The 17,987-nt window shown below is 31.4% G+C and overlaps 3 protein-coding genes across 4 annotated transcripts; 2 read left to right on the forward strand and 1 right to left on the reverse strand.

The window, feature by feature from the left end:
• The first annotated feature begins 57 nt into the window (after positions 1-57).
• LOC125609265 (anaphase-promoting complex subunit 7) lies at positions 58-4,233 on the forward strand. Its single transcript, XM_048780503.1, has 18 exons — positions 58-225; positions 301-369; positions 437-487; positions 564-698; positions 767-829; positions 1,226-1,335; positions 1,442-1,526; positions 1,685-1,744; positions 2,186-2,231; positions 2,393-2,466; positions 2,540-2,590; positions 2,660-2,860; positions 2,934-2,978; positions 3,066-3,159; positions 3,262-3,407; positions 3,484-3,713; positions 3,775-3,835; positions 3,919-4,233. The coding sequence occupies exons 1-18, from the start codon at positions 157-159 to the stop codon at positions 4,003-4,005; spliced, it is 1,677 nt and encodes a 558-aa protein (XP_048636460.1). The 5' UTR covers positions 58-156; the 3' UTR covers positions 4,006-4,233.
• Positions 4,233-6,607, forward strand: LOC106450989. 2 transcript variants are annotated; one of them, XM_022719168.2, is made up of 8 exons: positions 4,233-4,582; positions 4,823-4,935; positions 5,205-5,380; positions 5,471-5,564; positions 5,636-5,746; positions 5,845-5,934; positions 6,067-6,217; positions 6,309-6,607. In XM_022719168.2, exons 1-8 carry the CDS (start codon positions 4,372-4,374, stop codon positions 6,416-6,418), a joined length of 1,056 nt encoding a protein of 351 aa, XP_022574889.2. In that variant the 5' UTR covers positions 4,233-4,371; the 3' UTR covers positions 6,419-6,607. The 2 variants fall into 2 exon arrangements, with proteins under 2 accessions (XP_022574889.2, XP_013748285.2); XM_013892831.3 differs by having other exon boundaries at positions 5,208-5,380.
• Positions 6,608-8,712: 2,105 nt separating this feature from the next.
• On the reverse strand, positions 8,713-10,389 carry LOC106453419 (wax ester synthase/diacylglycerol acyltransferase 3). The gene is given in 3 exon segments (XM_048780506.1): positions 8,713-9,669; positions 9,672-9,760; positions 9,762-10,389. Coding segments are annotated over 3 exon segments (588 nt in total). The 5' UTR covers positions 10,079-10,389; the 3' UTR covers positions 8,713-9,487.
• Between the last annotated feature and the right edge of the window lie 7,598 nt (positions 10,390-17,987).

Genomic DNA, 17,987 nt, shown 5'->3' on the forward strand with positions numbered 1-17,987 from the left:
TTTCAACCGGATAACCGGTTTATTCCGGTTCGGTTCGGTTCGGTTCAGAACAAGATTGATTGCTTGTTTCAAATTGAAGAGCGAGCGTGAAGGAGCCCCTTCTTCATCGTTGCTCTCCGAAGAAAAAGCTCTCACTAAACCCACAAGCTCCCTCAAATGGATGTTCCAAAGGATCAGATCGCTACTCTAATGGAGCACGGCCTCTACGATTCCGCCGAAATGCTCGTAAGCTTTTAACCCATTTCGATTCTCTTCTCTAAATCCCTAGTTTTCATCTGATAAAACTCTCTAAATTCTCAGGGCTGCTTCCTCGTTTCGTCCTCTACTGCTAGCGCCGAAGCTAGCCCTCATCTCAAGGCCGAGACTTTGGTTAATCTCCGAAACTAGTAGGCTCCATATCGTTCATTACTGATTGAAAGTTTGATTCTTTATCCAGATTCTACTTGGAGATGCTCTGTTTCATCAGAGAGAGTACCGTAGAGCTATTGTAAGATCTTCTTTGATCTTTTATGTTTGACTAGTCATGTAAAGTTACGAACTTTGTGTTTTTTTTTTTTGGTTAGCATACGTACAAGCAAGCGTTGCATCATTGTGCAAGAGTTCCGAAGCAAAGCTCTGGTATTTCGAGGAGTTCGTTGTCTTTGTCTACTAGATCGTCTGTGAATGCTTCTAGTGTCTCTGCTATTAATGAGAACGAGGTAAGTTTAGCGTTTTTGCTTTGGTTGGAATTTAGTAGGAGCTCATGTGTGTATAACTTTTCTCTTAGGTGAGATTCAAGATTGCTTCATCTCACTTTGCTCTTAGTGAAACCAAAGCTGCCATCGCTGAGGTATGTCTCTTCTGTCTTGTTCATCTGGATTTGTTGGTTCACAAACATTGGTATATAGAAGAGAATATATGTATGAGAGAATTAAAAAAAGGAGCTGTTTAGGGATTAGTCTGCTTCTCAGAATAGATTTGTTTTGTATAGGTTGGCTTATATCAGAGTTCTGTTGGTGTAATTTTCTTCAAAGAAATATTATTGAGCCATGATTAGTTGGTTGTTTTAGTTTCCCTTAATCGGGTTGTATTAGCCTCCTGTCGTCACCCATTAATGAAAATTTACTAAACAAGTAAAACTAAATGATTCTTTGATTCCAACACTGCTTGTAGGTATTTAAGGATGATGAATCATAGTGTGCTTAGTTATAATCTGTTATTGCACTTTTTTTTCTTTCTTTGCCAGATGGAGTCTGTCAAGACAAGGAGCTTGGAGATGAATATATTGATGGCGAAGCTTCATCGAAATTCTGGATATAACCGTGGTGCTATTGCTTTTTATAAAGAGTGTTTAAGGTCTCTTTCTCATTTTCTTTCCCAACATTCCCTAACATTGAAACACTGTCACAAAAATATCCTTTTTTTTATGTATACAACAAACTTAAATCTTGAATCTCTGCAGGCAATGTCCTTATGTACTCGAAGCCATCATAGGATTAGCTGAACTTGGAGCCACTGCAAAGGATATCATATCAGCTTTTACTCAGGTGTCATCCCTTTCTACGATTTTCTTTTATCAGTTGCTTTTGGTTTTAATAATTTCTTTCAATGTTTTTTTCGCATCTCTTGCTCCTTATTTTACATTGACCTTTTCCATTTAAAATCCATACTACTTTATAATTTGTTGTGTCGTTGGTCATTTCAGACTTCAAGTAGAAGTACAAAAGTTTCGCTCGATCAGATTGATCCTACCCGTTGGTTGCAGGTAAGAATACTCTTTGAAAGTGTTTACAAAAATGGAAACCTGTTTGAAACTAAAATCATAAATATTGTGTCCAAGCTGGTTATTGTGAGTGAGTTAGTATCTTATAATCTGTTATGTTCTTCGGAATACGACTTCATCTGTAATGGCTCTAAGAGTTTTGTCACTAAAGAATAAAGATGAGGTGAATGCCAAATTTAATGAACTATACATTTTGTACATAGGGAAAAGCTTTTCATTGTTCATGAGTAGAAAGTGAGTATAATCATCTTGATAGCATTTGCTTTATGTTGTGTTAGCATCAGCTCGACTGTTCAACCAGCAACGTAATATGTTATATACCTTCTCTTGGATGGCTGTTTCCTTGGTTTCGTATTATAGCTTAACTGCCATTAAATTTATAATCTTCCTTCTCTGCTTCTGTAATTTTGTTCGTTTTCACAGCGATATGTCGAGGCCCAGTGTTGTGTTGCTTCACATGCTTACAAAGGTAGCTCTCTACTTCCTTTTGGAATGCACATGTCTACATCTCATCAGATATAGCTTCTGAATCTTTGTGTCTAAACCTGTAGATTTTATGTCTTACATATAATTTTGCGGCATGCGGCAATGATTAATCGGATAGTGTGCAATGTTATTGTGTTTCCTCAGGGGCGCTGGAACTCTTTGCTGAACTTTTACAACGGTTTCCAAATAACGTACACTTGTTGACTGAGACGGCAAAGGTTAGAGCTGACTGATGTTTTGCCTAAAGCTGATTAACATAATTTTGGTAAATAGTGACCTCTTCCATCATAGGTAGAAGCCATTATTGGGAAAAATGATGAGGCCATAATGAGATTTGAGAAGGTAGTCAATATTTTTCTTTCAACTTCTTTAAATCAAGGAATGTGCATAATAATACATAAGCTTTTGTAGGTTCGATCAATTGATCCTTACACACTTACCTGTATGGATGAGTATGCGATGCTGCTACAGATGAAGTGCGACTATTCCAGGCTAAACAAGCTCGTCCACGATTTATTAAGCATTGATCATACAAGAGCAGAAGTATTTGTAGCTTTGTCTGTACTATGGGAAAGGAAAGATCCAAGGACAGCATTATCTTATGCTGAAAAGGTTAGCTTGCTGCAACTGAAATTTTTGTGTCAAATCTTTATGTGATATCTGATGAGATTCACTATGTGATCAGAGTATCAGGGTAGATGAGAGGCACATACCCGGCTACATAGTGAAGGTGCATTTGTTTAAAGAGGATTTTTTTTTTAATTATTTTGTAAAAACGTTTTGTGTGTATATCCACTATCTTATTTCTATGTTTCAGGGAAACTTCCTTTTACTAGCAAAACGACCAGAAGCTGCAGCGATTGCCTTCAGGGCTGCCCAGAATCTGAGGTCTGATCTTCGTTCATATCAAGGTCTGATTAACAAGTGACAAAAAAACCGATATTCACTTCCATTGTTGTACTGTTTTGGTGGTATTAATCTTTAACAAGCTTGAAATATTGAGGTCATTTCAGGATTAGTCCATTCTTATTTGGCATTTGGCAAAACCAAAGAAGCGTTGTATACCGCTAGAGAAGCAATGAATGCAATGCCTCAGTCTGCAAAGGCTCTTAAATTAGTTGGTGATGTTCATGCTAATACATCAAGTGGCAGGGAAAAGGTAAAATATTAGTATTATACTTTGATGGATAGAAGTTTTGGGTGTAGCAGACTAATGATATGTTTTTTTATAACAGGCGAAAAAGTTCTATGAGTCAGCTCTGAGGCTAGAACCAGGGTACCTTGGAGCAGCCATAGCTCTAGCTGACCTTCATCTAATGGAAGGGAGGAACGGAGATGCTGTATCACTACTTGAACGGTATCTAAAAGACTGGGCTGATGAATCTCTCCATGTCAAGCTAGCTCAAGTGTTTGCTGCAACGAATATGCTTCAAGATTCTTTATCACACTATCAAGCTGCATTAAGGTATATATATGTTCTAAACCATTAGTGCGTAATTCTCTTTGTTAACATTGTAAAAATGCAGGATAAATCCACAGAATGAGGCAGCCAAAAAGGGACTAGATCGCTTAGAGAAACAGATGAAGGTTGGTCAACCAACGTTGTTAAATCCAGACTCTCTATGTCTTTTTTAGTGCGGTATAAACTTTGTGGGGGCTATTGAATGCAGGGAATAGACCCAGATGCAGCTGATGAGAATGACGAGAACGATGTTGAAGATGTTGATGGAGACACTGAAGAAGCAGAGCTCATGTGAAGACGTTCTCAGTATTCCCTTATCTTATGAAAGTGTAGTAGAACGCAGATGTCACAAGTTCACAATACAACTTCATTTCCTCTATAATGTAGTAGAAACAAAGTTTTCATTTTTGTGTTCATAATGGGACAAGACACAAAGATCACTGTTGACTCTCTACAAGTATGTCTGACTCCAAGAACAAAAATTTTAAAATAATATTAGTAATCTAATATAATATGTTTGACATGTGAATACCCCATTGGCTTTAGCAAAAAAAAAAAAAAGAATACCCCATTGGTTACAAACACATTCCAAGAGCATCTATTCACCAACTCAATCTTCTTCCTCGAAAGCGAAGCTTGGTTCTTTCTTTGTGTTCTCTTGATGGGTTTCATCTCTTGCATCTCACTTCCGACGATAAGTTCGAGAATTCCATCGACCCTTGTCTCAAAGCAGTCGACTTTAGCATCTTTGTACTCACTAAAGATGGTTGCTCTGAGACGCGTGGATAAACCCAGTTCCTTGTTGTCACTATCAACAACGTCTTCGATGATGGTGACTCCTATACAAGCCTCTTCTTCCTCATCCACCATTGGTATCCTCACTCTCTGTTTTCGACTTTTTTTCTAGTTATAACTTATAAGGATAAGTTAACCTTTCGTTGACTTTTCCTATTTTTCATTATTTTTTTATAATTTTGGATGGTTAGTACACAACTTGTTGATCTCTGAGTACAGTTAATTAACAGTAATTAGTAAACTAAGGTTTTGTTATTCTGTTTCTTCCAAGTAGTGACCGTTTTGTATGTTTTTGTGTTATGTTTGTTTGTCTGAAGGTGAGACAAGTGATGGCTTGAAGGTCCAGTCTTCTGTTTCAATTGGGGCAAACGATTTGCTGATTGTTGGACCAGGTGTTCTTGGACGCTTAGTTGCTGAAAAATGGAGAGAGGTATAGTTTCTGATCATTATGTTCTACAAAGACTGTACTGTGCTGATTTTGATGCTTCAACATAGCTTCTCTTATAGAACATCTCTCTGGTTATGGTTTTTTTTTTATGTCCTGTAAGTCACTGTTTGATGTGTCTTGAGTGTTTGTCAATATTGTTGTGTCTTGTGAATATTGACTAGTTCTTTTTCTTCACAATGTTTATGATAATAAAGTCATGTTTTTTTCTTAAATGTGGAAGTTGAGAGTTGGAGATTTATGTGTGTGTGGAGCAGGAACATCCAGATTGTCAAATCATTGGGCAGACAGTAACAACAAACCATCATGATGAGTTGGAGAAGTTGGGTATCAAACCAGCTCTTAAAGAAACTGAATTTGATGGCAAGTTCTCTTATGTTATCTTTTGTGCTCCTCCTTCACAAAGTCCAGATTACGCCGCTGAGCTCAGGTAAATTTCACTTGTTTCAACAACTCAAGAGTCTATGAAGTGTGTTCCTAAACACCTATGTGACTGTGTTTGTGCTTACAAACGGATCAGGACGGCAGCATCAAAGTGGAATGGTGAAGGATCATTCTTATTCACATCTAGTTCTGCACCTTTTGATTGCTTTGATAATGGAGACTGCAACGAGGTTTATCTCAGTTCCTGAATACATTTTAATACATCAAGACGAGACTGTAATAAGCATTCTCTTGACTGCAGGATTCTCCAGTGGTGCCACTAGGCAAGAGCCCAAGAACCGATGTGCTTTTGAGAGCTGAAAAAGTAGTGTTGGAAAGTGGAGGGACTGTCCTCAGACTTGCAGGGCTTTACATATCCTTTTTGTGCTCAATGAACAAATAGTGAAAACACTTTTTTTTTCTGGTCTATAGCAGATTTGAGTATTATGTTTCCCCTGAACTTTTTAATACACAGAGACTAGAGGTGCACATAATTACTGGTTGAATAAGGAGACAGTTGATGCTCGTCCTGATCATATCCTAAATCTCATCCACTATGAGGTATATTTGTGGTTTTTGCTCATTCCTTTCTTTTGTACAAAGACCATGGCCTTGAATAGGTGGTGCTTATGATCGGTCTGCATATATAATAATATAAGATCTTATCAGGTTGTGTAATGTGTTCATGAACAGGATGCAGCATCGCTTGCAGTTGCAATCATGAAGAGGAAAGCTGGTGGTAGGATCTACTTGGGCTGTGATAACCATCCTTTGTCAAGGCAAGAGGTGATGGACCTGATGGATCAAAGTGGAAAGTATGATAAGAAGTTCAAAGGCTTCACAAGTGAGTTTCTTTCAGCCAATTGACACATGTTGGTTTGTCTTGAAAAGCCTTGAGCTTCTTATTAGATATTGATAACTTTTGATTTTTCTAGGCACTAGTGGTCCTTTAGGGAAGAAGCTGAACAACTCAAGGACACGAGCTGAAATAGGATGGGAGCCTAAGTATCCAAGCTTTGCTCAGTTTCTTGGAGTAACGAAGTAATGTTTTTAACTTTGATCAAGATGATGGAGTATGCAGAGAGAAGAGACCAAGAAAGCTACTGACGAAAGAATCCACAAATGTGAAGCATTTTTTTTTTTAAATGTTTGGTTCAAACTCATATGTATACTCCGAGTGGTCAAACAGCTGATAAATATTTCAGAGTTCTTCATGGTACATATGTTTTGGTTACGTTGACCATGCATGGGTTTGCGTATTCAACAGGATCATCGTTAGGTTAATCACATATTCATGTATATTGATCACGTACTCGTTTAGTATTCTCCATGAAGCATCAGCGAAATTAAAGGCCAGGCTCATCTGATTAAAAGAAAAGTGTTCTGATCTCAACCTATGACTCACATAATCATCTTGATTTTTTTTTTAATCATCTGATCTGGTTTAGTTTTAAAATTATTTAAGCTCTTATTAGAAGATTAAATGCTTTAATTTCAGTGCAGATGTTAAAGCTTGTGTCTTGTTAAAAATAACTTTGAAATACTCGAATAGCATTTTGTTAAAAATTTGGATCCTAAATGAAAGAAGTTGGTAAACTGGTTGTGATTAAAATTTATAACAAACGCAACAAAATTAAAAAGTGTTTCACATCACTTAAACAGAAATATAAAATTTAGCACAAGAAAATAGAAATATAAAATTAAATGGTATAAAATTAAATATAATTATGAGTTGAAATTATTTTCGATATCCATTATTGCTAATAATGACATGCATATCAATTGGTGACAGTTTGTCATGTAGGAATGATGTTAAAAAGTGAGGTATTTGGTTCGATTAATGTCAAGCGCACCAACGACCTAATTGTGGAGTCAGAGAGAACTCATAATGGATTTTATATTCCAATCTATTTTTCTATTTGGTTGAAATGTAGTTAGGTGTATTAGTAATGATGTTTTTTTTTGGAAATATGTAAAATTATTTGTTTTCTTAATATTGTATCCAAGTCTAAAAATACAATTAAAATGAAACTAAATAAGTATTTAAGGTTATGAACAAACCAATATTATGGATAAATTTATTACGTCCACACAAAATGAATCCAATTGAACCGACAAAGACGTCGAATCGTAGTCCCCTGCTGATCCCGTGATTTAGAAATCAAATAGTTACACATCGTTTGGTAGAATCTTGATAATTGTGTTCACGATAAATAGTAAAAGGTGCTATAGGCTGTCCACTACAACTTGATATGGATTGTATAATAGGATAAATATTACTATTTTGTAATGCTGATAAAAATCATGTCTTATTCAATGGTCAGCGAAGAGGAAATATAATTTTAAAATGGAGTTTGCGATAGGGAGATCTTTTGTCTCCTTTCATATTCATCTTATGCACGGAAGTGCTCGTTAGCTTTCTAAATCACGCTGAGAATCAAGAAAAGATAACGGAGATGCGCGTTTCACGCGCTAGCCCTCCGGTATCCCATATTTTCTTTGCTGATGATAGCCTTTTCTTTTACAAGGCGGAACCACGTGAATACGATAAAATCATGAAAGCACTTGGAACCTACGGGAATGCGTCTGGATAATGCATTAACTTTGAAAATCATCCTTACTCTTTGGTAAGAGAATACCTGGACATGTCAAGAAAACCTTAAAAACATCAACTGGAATTGCAAATAAGGGAGGAATGGGATCATATCTTGGTATACCTGTAGATATTAGCGGTTCAAAGAAAAGTAATTACCTGGATTAGTCTTAAGCTACTTAAGCTTTGCTCATATGAAAATGATTGAAAGCATAAATCATAATTTATGATACTGGTCTTTAAATTTGTAATGTTTGTACTAATAAATATTCGTAAAATATTATGTCCACATGTGCGGGGAGAAACATCTAGTTAAGTTGTAAGTTGAATTCGATTTCCAGAACTCAAACACATTAGCTCGCTCCAAGCTTTATATATCTATCGAAATCCTAAGGCTATTAAAGGTAATTCACCTCTGTAGCATTAAATGCGCGTTCCTCCCCGGATCTATCAGATCAACCGAAAGGGTTTATAAAAAAAAAGTAATTCATCAATTCAAACCAACACTCTTGAATCTACCTTGCAAAGGTTAGACTGTTCCTAAACATTTCTATCTATAATAAAGTGATACAAATTGATTATGTCATTTAGTGTAGTCCAACATGGGATGGTTAAAAAAACTTATATCTTCGTTTGGACCCAACACATTTGAAAATGTCACTGTTGTACGACCAAACATCCTCTTAGCAATAGCTTCCACTACCTGTCATTCAAAATTAGTTGATATATTTTTTCTGTACATACTTAAACATATGGATGGAAAGTTAATATTAGTTTTAGCCCTTTTTTCAAAAAAAAAAAGAAGTTAATATTAGTTTTATATTTTACCTTTCCCCAAATATTTTCATGATTATTTTGACGATGTCATATGATATAAGTGGTTCCATGGAGATTTTTTTTCTTATCCATAGTAGTTTTGGCTCTCCTAACGTATTTCAAGGGATCGTCCTCACATCTTATCCATAAAGGAAATACAACAAGACCTATTAAGTTTCTCCATCTACATTTTCATCCTTTTGTCATCATATCAGCAATATCCTACAGTTTCATGTTTAATCAAATTCTTGCATTCTAATTTTTTAAATTATTGTTTTGTAAGATAATAGTTATATTTCCTCAAAAAAGAAAGAAAGATAATAGTTATATTGGGTTACCTCGATTTTTATAGCTGGTCTTAGATTTACAGCTATTGTACCACGAAGACGGGGTTTGTTTAATATTTGTTTTTTATTCACGGCCACTGGATTTTCATCGTCTTTTAAATATGTAACTAAATGTTAATGAAGTATTCCTATTCCTATAATATTGTAGTTTTCTGCATGAAAAGAAGATATTGATAATGTAAATGCATATTTATGGAATATAAACTTACCATATTTTTTACTCAAATATTTTGAGAGACCTGCCTGTGTCATTCCAAGAAAAACATCATTCACCTTCTACAGGAAAGACAAATTCTGAAGTTACTAATATAAGAAAACGAAACAAGCAACAAATATTAAAAATGATAATTGTAAATACTTATATATCTACCACATTCATTGTGTTCTTCACGAACTTGACATCATCAAGGCTTATTATCCGATGGATAACCTTTCTAGACTGAACTTTATTTCCGAATTTACCAACAAGAAGAGTTTTAGTATCCCTCAAATAACATAGTGTTAGGATAAACTTGCACATTTCAACAAAAGTTGTAAAATGATCATTATTATAAACCAAAATCTGGCAACCAACCACCAAAGATTCTTGGATTCAACATGTTTTCTTGTAGTCGCAGTAGTAGGAAAAGCTCGGGTCTGATGTTTTTCGTGAGCTAGCATACAGAAGAGACATAAGCGACATGCCATCGCCCAGTGAATGATGGAACTTCCCTATACCAAAAGATTCTGCATTTGATGTCTTTATATTCAGAACATGAAATTCCCATAAAGGTCTGGACACGTCCATTGGGTTATTAGCCAGATGTGACGTATAGTCTTCTATAAATTCATCAGGATTCTCAATGTTGGAATAATCAAGGTCGGGAACAACAACATCATCTTCTACTCGAGTACTAACAGGAACCCAAACCGCTTTTCCATTTTTCTTATCATCCATCACCTGAAACATTTTATTTATGATCGAATGGATGATTGATTATACATGTTATATTAACGAGAATGTTTGATAAAAGATATTTGTCATATATAATGTAAATTATGAAGCATTTGAAAACATACACGTACAAGTAATCATAATGTTATAAAACTGTTATATATAGTTTTTTTGTCATAAAACTGTTATAAAACTGTTATATATACAGTAAAACAATGATGCATTTGAAAACATATATACTTAAAATAATCATAATGTCTAAAATTTCTTATAAGGTTGGATTCATATCAAAAATATAAACATCACTAGAACATGTTGATGCAATAAAGACGTGAGCATTAATGATATTTTATCAAAATACAACAATGCTAAAATTATATTTTAATATGTTATTTTAATTACTTATGCATTAATATATTATTAATTTATAATATCATTGAAACATTTTTACGTAAAATGTATTAAAATTCTGTTTTAACAAATATAATTTTAGAAACAGTAATTTTTTTTTTTTGCTAGAATGTTAATATCATTAAAATGAAAAGAGGAGGTTACAAAAGTTGCATTCCTATAGACAACGCTTCTAAGGCAAAAAGAATAAAACAAAGAAGCGCTAATAAGAGTAATTTTCCCGAAAGTAGATTTGATTATGCAAGCCAAATTGACAAGAGGGAAGTGAAATTCCCCCTGCGTCTCCTTCCTAGAATTATGTTCCTCACTTCTCGATCTATTATTCGGAAGACCGTTGCAGCTGGATAGAAGGACTGATTGTGAACAATATTGTTCCTTTGGTACCAGACCTGGTAGAGCGTCGCTTGAGTGACAATCTTCTTCAGAGTTTTGAGACTAGTAATTTTATTATTTTATAATATTTGTTGAATATTAATTTATAGAAGTATACATATATACGTTAGCTAAATCATTCCACAAGGTGAAAAATATATATAAGAGTACACAAAAATGGTTAGATATTTATAAAGAGATGTAAAATAATATAATTGTTTTACCACTTTACTAGAGAAGCGGGGAAGCTTGATCCATGTGTTGTTGATACTTTCAACAATGGCAGTTGAGTTGCATCTAGTTTTAAAGCCTAAAGTAAATACAATGATGCTTTAGACACACGGTGAAACGAACAGCTGCGACACCGGGCTAAGTGGCTCCTCTGTTAGATTTTCTTGCTTCTCTCTGGCCATGTCGTCTCCCTCTTATTTTGTTTATTATGCCTTCAGCGACACTTCGATCTTATATATATCAGCAGTAGGATTTGATACCATTTTAACCCCTTGATTTAATAATGTCGGTGGAATCAATGGTTTCTTTTTTCTTCATCTTACTTTTTATGTCTTTCTGAATTTCTAATCTAATTTCTACTCTCTTATATATTAATTGAAAAATATTACAACTTCTTTTTGTATCCACGTGTCATCACTAAAATGATTCTTAGAATCATTGGAGAAATAAGTTGGTCCATCTAATTATATAATAATATTTTTTATTAAATTCACCATAATTTTCATGATTAATGTTATTTATTATTTCCTTAAATAAAAGTTAGGGAATTGTCTAATGTGGTTAAAGTATATATGACAATTGATGATTTTGATTAATAAAGATTTCATAAGAAATAGTGCATCTTCTATCATATTTTTTAATTTAAAATTATTAACATAAATTAAAAAACCATAATAACCATATAATAAAATTTTATTTTTTCTGTATATGTTATATTTTGAATTTTTAAAAACTATTATAAATTACAAAAACTATTAAAAGTATCACATTCAAATTTTGTGATCCATGGTTTAATTTTTTTTATTATGACAAAATAAAAATGATTACAAAATCATATAAGTAAAATGTCTAATTTAATTAATTATTAAGATTAAAAGATATATATACTTATCGTTTTAAATTAAACTATATACCATATAAAATACATTAATATTTTAATTGTGAATACATTAATTGAACATTTTCTTTGATAAAAGATTTGAACAAACATTGACACAACTTAACTTTTAAAAAATTGTAAATTATTAAAACTATTAGTCCCACAATGAAAATTTTGTTACCAATAATTTAAAGTTTTTGCTATAAATGATACAAATGATCAAAAAGTCATATGAGTAGAAGCATCATTTAATAAAAATTAATATTAAAAATATATTATGTATGTTAATATAATTTAAATTTAATTATATATCCTATCAAATAGAAAAAAAATTGTTCGGATTAATAAAATTGATTTATATGTTCGCATCAATTTAATTATATATGTAATAGTTACTGACTTTTATTAATCAATATATATTTATTATTTCATAATATATAAAAACATATAATACATAAAATAGTTTATATATATAATGTTCATCTCGCGCAAGGCGCGGATCTTAATCTAGTTTACTGTAAGCATTATTAGTAGGAGTTGCATCCCGCCAAGAGGGGAGATATACATATTTTCTCTGATTTTATGTTAACTTAGCATTTCTAACCTCACTCAGTTTTAAATTCTAAAATAAAATTTGAAGTAAAACTCAATTCTAAGTAATACTCAATTCTAGTATGAGTCTGTATAAATTAATGATAAAAAAATATAAAATTAAATTTAAAAATAAAAAAAAAGATAAATGTATTACTCCATTCATTTTGAAAAATGAAGTTTCAATATGGAAATGTACTTAGGCAATAATATAAAGTATATAACAAATATATTACACATTCTTCGGTTAACACTATATTTTAACAAAATTATATGAAAATTGTAACAATTATATCATTACAAAATTTTATAAAAATTGTAACAATTCTATCATTTCGTGCTTAAATTGAATGGTGTAGTAGAATTCTTTTGAAATCTACTAGTTTTAACTTCTAAGTAGACTTCTGAATAAGTTATAGCGGATAATTTTCAGTTTCAGATCTAAATAAATATATATATATATATATACATTTAGAAAACATGAAAATAGCTTTAAATCTAAGAACCTTTAAAAATAGAATTTATAAAATTAAATAGTGCTAAGGTAAAAACATAATGTTTAAAGTTTGAATCAATAACTTCATTTGAATATAAACACATTTAAAATATGTAGATTTAAATCTTATATTTTAAGAGAGGGATGAAAACTATGAATGGAAATACCAAAAAAAAAATAATATTGTGAAAAAGTCAAAAAGATATGAAAAATAAGAAATTTCTGGAAATATCATAAGTTGGTTACCACTTTTCAAAAAGACACCCAATCAAAATTCAAAATTTTCTTAATATTTGAGTCTATGGTTTAGAAATTATTGTTAAAAATTTAGATCCATGAGAGAGATCTTCTTTATGCTCTATTTCACATGAGTTGATTCTCACTACTTTATAATATATGTTATCAATGTGTTCAATCTTGGATTCAGGGATCTACTTATGCCAACAGAAGTTTGCTCTTGACAATATCACTGAAGCCTAATCACTAACTTATACTGGTTGAAAGTGCGACGATTTAAGAACCGACTAGATATCGACATTTAGGTGGAAGATTGATTTACTTGAGAGTAACGAGACCTGAGTTGCCGTAAGCAATTCGTACTCTTTCCCAATTTATGCAAGCTCCGAAATAGGAGCATTGGGATGCAGCCATTTGTGTGGTACGATATCTGATATGGAACCCAAGACAGAGAATATTACTTAAGGCAATGCAGACTTTGACTTTGAGTGCTTGGTGTGATGCAGATTGAGGAGCATTTGCCATTACACAAAGATCTTTTAACGGCATGGTTTATTCAGTTAGTTGGGTCACTGGTTTCTTGGAAAACATTCAACACAAGACATAGACTTTAGCTCTTAGACGGAGGCAGAATACAAAGCAGTGTCGGATACAATTAAAGAGTTGATTTGGTTGAAGAGTCTACTGACTACATTTGGCGTCTGTTTTGACAAACACAAACCAATTAAGATTCGTTGTGATAACACTTCAGCTATTCATATGAGCAGCTAATCCCATTTTCCATAAAAGGACAAAGCATGTTGGAATTAAGTAACATTTCATAGGAGATTAGGTGTTTTCATGCACCACTTTTAAAATTTAAATTATATTTTAAAATAACATTTCGATAATTTTATATTTTATTATTTGCTTTATTTTAATAATATTTAATAATATTTTACAAAATATTAAATGATATATCTATATATATATATATATTTAAAACTAATTTTGAAAATTTTTTACTCAATAATATTTCTAAACAAATTTAGATATTAAAAAAACTAATGGTATTGAGATTAGAAAATTACAATTTAAAAAAAAAACTACATAAATTTTGAAAATTGTTTTAGCAATAAAAATGATATAACCTACAAAAAAAATATTATAAAAAAATTAAAATATTATTTATTTTTATTTTAACTATTAATGATGATCTATGAGTAATATTTCAAAACATTTACCGAAAATATAAATCAACATTAAATGTAAATGTTCATGACACAATTAATTTCAAGTCATGTCAGCATTGTTAGTATTCTATGTCATAATTTTTCTATTTCAAAATAAATGTGATGATGACACATGACAAATCACTCCTCAAATAATGTCTAAGGGATGAGACCGTGAGAGGTTTTGTTACACCAAAACATGTTTCGAAAAAGAAGCAACATGCAAATATTTTTGACAAAGGCACTTGGTAAGAAGGGATTTTCAGTATTTATTATCAAGTTTGAGTTCGAAACCTACACTCTCCAACTTGATAGAGGGTATTGAGATATGTACATATCTACATTAGTTATGATTGGATATGATCGTATATTCTATGTATCTATATTTTAGGATAGAAACCTTTGTTAAAATAGAAGGATCTTGAACCTAAGAATCAATACAGCAAAAAATTTCCATGTACTTTGTTTTCTAACAAAACATTTCCAATTTTTACTAATTCTTTTTAAGAAATCTAAACTTTCCAAAATTCTGTGACTTACCCACAAAAATGTAAATTCAGAATCAACAATATATGTATATATATATATATATATATATATATATATAATTGATTGGTAGGCAAAACGAAAAAAGAGAAGAAAACTTACAAAGACTGAAAAGTTTGGTGAACGAAAAAAAGGAAGAAAATGGATCCAACTTCCGTTGCAGTCATATGCCTTGTCTGGATCATTGTGGTACTCATCTTGATCGCGGTTGCTGTAGCTTGCCGTTGTTGGTGTCCACGAGTTGAAAGCGAGTACTGAATAACTATTATTTTGTTAGAAATTAATTATGTCTTTTTGTTAGTTTTCAATCAAGTTTTGTTTCGTTTAATGATATTGTAATTCTATTATATTTACATAATTGAATTATGGTTCTATTATGTTGCAGTGTTAAATACCACTAGTACTTTTATCATCAACCTTATAAGAAATCGCAAAATCAGTTTTAACTTTTCATTAATGTGTACATTTTTTTAGGAAATTGTTAAGTGGGATTCTGAAACGTATAATTACATCTTGCACTTTTAACTACAAACTCGAATAGGACTAGCGTTTGGAAAACATAAATTTATTTTCGAAATTAAATAAACTATTTTTAATGAATTTCTATATAAGATAGTGTATAGATTTGAATATATTTATTCGGCACTAAGAATAGAACTTTACCAAACTGAAAAAAATGTAACCGAGCAGATAATATCTCTCTATAACCAAACAAATTGAAATGAAGTGAGAACCAAATGGATACCTGAATTTTTAAATTTGTTTACTTACAAGTATTTGTTATATTTAATTTATATATATATATATATTATATTCTGAAGAACAATGTGTTTTCATTATTGCAATGCAGTAAGGATATGAATTGTCGATTTTAAATTAGAAAAGATTTTTTCTAATCATATATTTGTACAATAGTTGTAACCATCAATTTGCACTACTTTGTATTCCTAAACAATTTAGAAGCTATTACTATTTTGATCCGTTCTTTCAAAGCATAAATATATTTTTGTTGACCATTTGATAAAGTTTGCATGAATTTACAATTTTTATTAGAAAATAAATAATTTAAAATTATTCTATTATGATGTTTGAGTTTCAAGCAGTATTTCCATATTTGATCCAGACCTGTATATAATGCGTTTGGATTTACTGAATTTTTTTTTAAATTAAAAATCATATAGATCAAGGTAATAACCACAGTTACAAAAAATTGATCCACGCTTTCAAAATTCGGGATATTATATGATAAAAAATCCCATTAACAATGTTTTAAATGTTTTGTTACTTTGTAAAAATTTTGTCCATTTAAAACATTTTTCATTTAAATCAGCGTTTTTAAACCCAAAATGGACCCGCGGTTGAATATGTAAACTTGGTGATGCAATATATAATCTGGTTTGGGTTTTAAGAGATATCCATTAGTTTAAAAAATTATGAAATCTTCAAAAAAATGCTTTAAAAATGATGAAATCTTTAAAAAACGCTAAAACCCAGGGTTAACCTGTTGAACCAATGGGTGATTGATATGTAATCTAATTTGATTTTAATTATTATTTCTTAAATTTTTAAGTTAATTTCAATGTAGATTATGTAAACAAATAAAGGTTTGCTATTATATATAGATTATGTTAAAATCAGATTCAGTCAAGTAAATAATTCAGACTTTCAAACAAAAGAATCATGTATAAATCATTAGAAAAATAAGTCTGCACAATAAGCAATTAAGATTAGTTAAAGAAAATCAAAAAACGCATATTTCAAAAAATTTATCTAATTAACTATAAAACGTTAATAATTTTTTTATTAAAATATATATATTAGTCCGCACAAGGGTGTGGATAAACTTTAAATTTAAAGATTCTTAAGCCTAAAAGTAAAATTGTTTTTGGATATGCTTTTAGGTAGACTACAAAATCACGCACACTTGACGGATTGGTACATATCAGGTCCAAAGAACATGTGGTCAATCAGGGCCTCAAAAGCACTTACATATAATCAATGTTCTTAAACCCTATCCGGACACTGAACCGGACGGCTTACCGGGTTACTGGGTCAGTGGGTCGACCGCAGGTGAACCGTGGGTTAATAAATGAATTAATTTTATTATATAATAATATCTCAGCTATGTAAATGAAAATATAGAAACTAAAGTTAATATTTTATAAATTTTTTTTAAAACATAAAATAATAGTTTGGATATGTACATATTTTATGTTTAAAAACATTTAGAAAATATTTAACTTTAATTTTTATATTTTTATTTTTATTTGACATACAAAATATCAAAAAATAGTGTAGACTATCTAAAATTTTCTCTTACAAGATAAGAGTTATGACATAAAAAAAAAATCAAAACATAAAATTTATAAATATTTAAATATCTAATGTGAATAATAAATTAAACTCCAAATACAAAATAAACCAAAAGTTAAAGATCGTTGTAATAAATTGTCAATGCAGAAATAAACTAACACCAAATCACATCAACTAATTTTGGTTCTCTCTACCATCGTTCACTTTATTTTCTTTAGATAACATAGTAAAATCTTCATCAAAATTTAAAAATCACAAATATAAAACTGAAAAGGGAAAAACTAATTTTTTTTTCAGCACCTAACTTTTTAATTGAAAACTTAGATATAAAACATAATTAAAAACTAAAAAAAAAAAGTTATTTATTGGTTCAACCGGTGGTTCAACCGGTATCGGTTTCCGAGTTTTACTGGGTTTTTGCAGATTTTTGTGGGTTTCTAAATATTAGGTTTTGTAACCAGAATTTTTCTGGTCACCGGATTTACCGGTTCAACCGCAGATCCGGGTCGGATTCCAAAAAACTGCATATAATACAAGAGATCCAAGTAACACATTGTTACCGATTCTACACCTTTGTGGCTTGTGTCGTTACAAAGGAGTATTGGAAATTTGGAATCTAACATAATCACTGGTTGC

Source organism: Brassica napus, chromosome A5 (genome assembly GCF_020379485.1).
Source record: "Brassica napus cultivar Da-Ae chromosome A5, Da-Ae, whole genome shotgun sequence".
Taxonomy (NCBI): Eukaryota; Viridiplantae; Streptophyta; class Magnoliopsida; order Brassicales; family Brassicaceae; genus Brassica; species Brassica napus.

What these genes read in the sequence shown, in the direction of transcription:
- LOC106450989 (XM_022719168.2), top strand. Translation starts at nt 4,372, where the DNA reads ATGGGTTTCATCTCTTGCATCTCACTTCCGACGATAAGTTCGAGAATT. An exon ending in ATAATGGAGACTGCAACGAG is followed by an intron (nt 5,565 to 5,635) that starts GTTTATCTCAGT and finishes TCTTGACTGCAG; the next exon opens with GATTCTCCAGTGGTGCCACT. An exon ending in TAAATCTCATCCACTATGAG is followed by an intron (nt 5,935 to 6,066) that starts GTATATTTGTGG and finishes GTTCATGAACAG; the next exon opens with GATGCAGCATCGCTTGCAGT.
- LOC125609265 (XM_048780503.1), top strand. Translation starts at nt 157, where the DNA reads ATGGATGTTCCAAAGGATCAGATCGCTACTCTAATGGAGCACGGCCTC. An exon ending in TGATCTTCGTTCATATCAAG is followed by an intron (nt 3,160 to 3,261) that starts GTCTGATTAACA and finishes AGGTCATTTCAG; the next exon opens with GATTAGTCCATTCTTATTTG. An exon ending in CACTATCAAGCTGCATTAAG is followed by an intron (nt 3,714 to 3,774) that starts GTATATATATGT and finishes GTAAAAATGCAG; the next exon opens with GATAAATCCACAGAATGAGG.